The sequence below is a fragment of the Chlamydomonas reinhardtii genome, assembly GCF_000002595.2.
Source record: "Chlamydomonas reinhardtii strain CC-503 cw92 mt+ unplaced genomic scaffold scaffold_19, whole genome shotgun sequence".
NCBI classification, from domain to species: Eukaryota; Viridiplantae; Chlorophyta; class Chlorophyceae; order Chlamydomonadales; family Chlamydomonadaceae; genus Chlamydomonas; species Chlamydomonas reinhardtii.
The window spans coordinates 20,001-24,245 of NW_025061532.1; the positions used below are offsets into that span (position 1 = coordinate 20,001).

General features: G+C 62.5%; 2 protein-coding genes across 2 annotated transcripts in view; one reads left to right on the forward strand and one right to left on the reverse strand.

Moving 5' to 3' along the window:
• Positions 1–2,137, forward strand: part of CHLRE_19g750197v5 (uncharacterized protein) — a 13,862-nt gene extending 11,725 nt beyond the window's left edge. Inside the window, exon 18 of the mRNA XM_043072832.1 lies at positions 107–2,137. Coding sequence (XP_042914208.1) covers positions 107–232 — 126 coding nt within the window. The 3' untranslated portion in view covers positions 233–2,137. The remainder of the gene's footprint in view (positions 1–106) is intronic.
• A 32-nt stretch (positions 2,138–2,169) lies between these two features.
• The window catches only part of CHLRE_19g750247v5 (uncharacterized protein), a 5,926-nt gene continuing 3,850 nt past the window's right edge, over positions 2,170–4,245 (reverse strand). Inside the window, exons 8-9 of the mRNA XM_043072833.1 lie at positions 3,955–4,122; positions 2,170–3,064 (exon numbers count right to left, since the gene is read on the reverse strand). Coding sequence (XP_042914209.1) covers positions 3,038–3,064; positions 3,955–4,122 — 195 coding nt within the window. The 3' untranslated portion in view covers positions 2,170–3,037. The remainder of the gene's footprint in view (positions 3,065–3,954; positions 4,123–4,245) is intronic.

The following is a 4,245-nucleotide window of genomic DNA, read 5'->3' on the forward strand; positions in this document are numbered from 1 at the left end:
CGCCCGCCCGGCCTTTCTCCACATGAACGCCCCCCCCCCACTCCCCCGATCCCCACTTTTCCATTACTTTTCCGCCTGTGCCCACCTCCCCTCCCCCCCTCCACAGAACTACCACGCACAGCACATTCAGAAGCAGATGCAGCGCTCTGGCTCCAACCCGCCCTCGCCTAAGGCGCCCACCCCCGGCGGCGGCGGCGGCGGCGCCTCCATGTCGCCAGGGGGCGGCTGGTGAGGTGGGAGGTGGGGGGTTCCATGCATGTTAAATAACTCGAGAAGACGTAGACTGCAGACTGCGGGGGGTGAGGGGTGGGAGGTGGAGGTGGTAGGTGGAGGTGGCGGCAGCAGGCAGGTGGCCAGGTGGCGAGGGAGGCGGAAGATGGGAGATGGGAGGTGGGAGGTGGCAATAGCAGGCGGAGGCGGAGGTGGTGGTGGAGGCTTGGGACGGCTACGACGGCCGTTGGTTGCGGCTGCTGTGGCAGTTGGCTTGACAGGCCTGGCCTGCCACCGGTGTTAGCGGGCGGTGCCGGCTTTGGATGCCTACTGCCCTCCCCGGCCAGTGGGAAAGGGCCATTGCTGGGTCGGGTCGCATCCCTAAACTCATTGTTGCAATACTTTTGTTGTTGTGACTTGTGTGATTACCTCTGGACTTGGGACTCGTGAGTCGTGACTCTAAACTCTCTAAATTCTGAACCCTGAAACCTGAAACAATGTAGTGCGCGCGCGCATGGCGACGCGTGGTGGGCGCGAGGGCGACGGCAGGCTTTACACGTTGGACGTTCTTTTCGCTAAATACATGCTTCATGAGACTTCGCTGAGTACGGTACATGCGGACGATGATCGCAAATGAGACTTGCTTGCTTGTCGTTGATAGCAGCCAATCAAATCAAAACACACGACGTATCTCCTCACGGAGGGGATGAGCGCTGGTGCCCTACCTCTGACGTGTGACTTTGGCGGCGCGACGGCGTGTGGGCTCAATTGAGCCATGGAGCGTGTGTGGGGTTTGGAAAGGGGCAATTGGGCCAAGGCCCAAGGGCTTGTTTGGCACGCTGTGTGGATCGGGCGGCCTCCGGTGTGGGGTGACGTGGGATGTGCGCAGAGCTTGCATCTTCCAGGGTTAGGCGCCGCCGCTGGCGAGAAGGGCTTGAAGCATGTGGTGATGCAAGCCCTGTGCGTGCGGTGGAGGGACCTCACACGACCCAGCACACAACGCTATGCCCCAGAGGCCCCAGGCGTCCCGTTTGACTAATACTCTGCTGCCTGCTGTGCAATCTTGGCAATCCTGGCATAGTACTCCTGTTTCTTTCAAGTGCTCCACGCCTCCACGTCGTGTGTGTATGTGTGTGTGCGTGTGTGCTTGGAATGACGGGGACAGAGGGGGCGCACACCCGAGGCCGACCTGAGCTTGCCAAGCACCGACGTGCGGGCGTCAACAGGTCAAAAGGTGTGTGCACGGGTGTGTCAGAGCGCATACCAGGGACGAGGGCAGTGTATGCGGTGCGGCTTCCAGTTGCGTGCGGCTTCGGGCTTGAAAGCAATGCAATGTGATCGCCAAACAACAGCAGGCAACGGCGGAAGGAGGCACTTGCAGGCCTGGCAGGCCGGGATGCGTTTGTGTGTGTGATCTCTTTCGACCGAGCAGCACGAGAGCCCCTCAAACGCAGATCCGGCGTGTGTGTTATTATACACGCGCCATGTCGCCGGGTGTGGTCTGTGGCAGGCCTGGCAAAATTTTTGGGCATGCACTCAGGATGGGCGGCAGAGGAAGGGGCTGCATGCCTCTGCCTGGCAGGGCGGCATGCCTCTCCCTGGCCTGCCCTCCCCATGATGCACCTCTGCTCGCCGAATTCAATTTACCGGTACTTCTGCAATGGGTTTGGTCTACTACGCGCTTCTCCTGAACCTGCTGTGTTCCTTGCTTGTTCCTGGCCGCCCTTCTCCGCGCCATGATGGCGAGTCATCCAAGGGCCCAAACCTTCCGTCGGGATGTGCTGTTGCTGCTTGCGACCCAACTTCAACAGAAGCTGCTTTTGGCTCTGGTGTATAAGTGGCAACTTGGTCCGGCTGATCGGTTGCCAGTCACACGAAAGGACGCAATGGTGCGATGGGGACAAGTGCATAAAAAACTATAAAAACGAGTGTTATGGAAACGAATGCGTACGTAGACCAGAGCGGATGGCGGAGTGGGCTTGCAGGCAGCACGAGAGCAGGCAGTCAGTAGCGCAAGTTGCATATGCGGCGTGCAACCAAGTGCGAAGGCCACGGCCCGCAGCGGCAGCGCGGCTGCAATCCCGGTCTGCTACGTGTCGGTGGTATCATCACCGAGCAAAACACACACACATGGGGCCCCCACTATGGGCCCACGGCGCAGGGCACATCAGCACCACGCCACCCCAAGGAGACCCCAGCCAGAGCAGCAATCCCCTCGGCACTGCTTTTCTTCCATCTGCCTGTTCGTCTTGCCCGTACGTGCCGTACACACATTACGGTACAATCCACATGGCCCCATTCCGCCGTGCATTCCTATGCTGTACCTACGACCTACCACCTTTGTTTCCAAGTGGGGAAAGCCGCGCCGCCGCGAAAGGACATGCGCACATACACACACGCACACAAACTTAATCCAACCACGACCACCTCTTGCCCGCGTGTGCGTGCTAGTCACCGGCACACACGGCATACCGGCGCACGCATCACCCGCGCACGCCTGGGCCGCGCCTGCTGCTCACGCGCCCCCGTCCGGCCATTCCCCTTCGCCCCGCTCCCGAATCTGAAACCCGCCGGCCGCCCAAAAATACACACACGCCACGGCACGCGCCGGCCTGTAGGGCAGGAGGCGGCGTGCCGTTCCCCCTCCCCCGCCCTTCCGGGCGCCTTCATCAGTCCATCCGTACATATTGCGACCCATCCATTTGACGCGCGCTGTGTTCAGGCCCCTGCCCCCACGGTCCGTCTGTCCCCACCGTCCATACTGCGATCCAGCTGACACCGAGGCTGCTGCGCCCACGGTCGGCCTGAGGGCATCCCGCCGCTCTGTTTACCACTTGAGGCTGTAGGAGGCGGCCTGCACGCAATCGAACAAACCGCGAACAGCAAACAGTGAGCAACAAGGCAGTGAAGGCATACGATCAGGAAGTTATCAGAGCATGGCCCGCACAAACAAAACAAACAGGGGCGGGGGTGGCAAACAGGGCTGGGCTCCCGACATTATCCAAGAAGCCCACGACCGAACAGGGCGGGGGTGGCAAACAGGGTTGGGCTCCCGACATTCCTCAGAGGCCGCGAGCGACCACGGAGCGCAGGGGGTGCAGGCAGCGGGGTGGCAAACAGGGCTGGACGATTATGGGAAGCCCACGAGCGACCACGGAGTACAGGGGTTGCAGGCAGCCATCGGCTATCAGCCTTCATTGCCCCGGCCACATCACAGCCCTGAGAATCCCCACTCCCCACCCCCGCAGATCCAGGCCCGCCGCCCCCCAAGCCCCCGACTACCTATGGTGATGTACCACAGCTCGCACATGCGGCTGCAGTTTCTCCTTGCAGCGCGACTGTTTCCTTACGGGACTGGTTCAAAGTTAACCCCCAAGCCCCCCACCCGCAACCCTGCCAACCCCCCACGTCCAACCGCCTCAGCCTCAGCCCGCCGTTCGGCCGTCGACAGCCGGGGCCGTCCGTCCGAACCCGGCCGAAACCCGACCCCACCCCTACTCCGACCCAACCAGCGGCCCCGTCCCCATCCCCGTCCCCATCCCCGTCCCCGTCACCCGCGTCCCACCACCCAACACCACCCAAAACCCCCAGCCCGATCCCACATGCCCTCCCGACCCCTACTCCCCACCCCGCAGCCCCACACCACCCAGCCCCATACCACCAACCCACCCCAGCATCCCACACCCCCACCCACCCCACCCCACCCCACCCCACCACACCACACCACACCCACCCACACCCCACCTGCATGAGCGGGTGCGCGAAGTAGGCGCCGATGGTGAGGGCGGTGACGGCCAGGTAGGGCGCGCGCGCGAACTCGGTGCGCCACCAGCCCTCGGGCGGCTGCTGCCGGCCGTCCGCCAGCGCGGCGAAGGGAACCACCGAGGTGCGCGCCTTGACGGCCTCGAAGGCCTGGAAGTAAATTATACAAATGTAGTAACACGAACCAATTATTGGTTGTGAGTTTGGGTGTGAATGGAATGGGGTGCGCGCCTTGACGGCCTCGAAGGCCTGGAGGTGGAGGTGGAGGTGGGG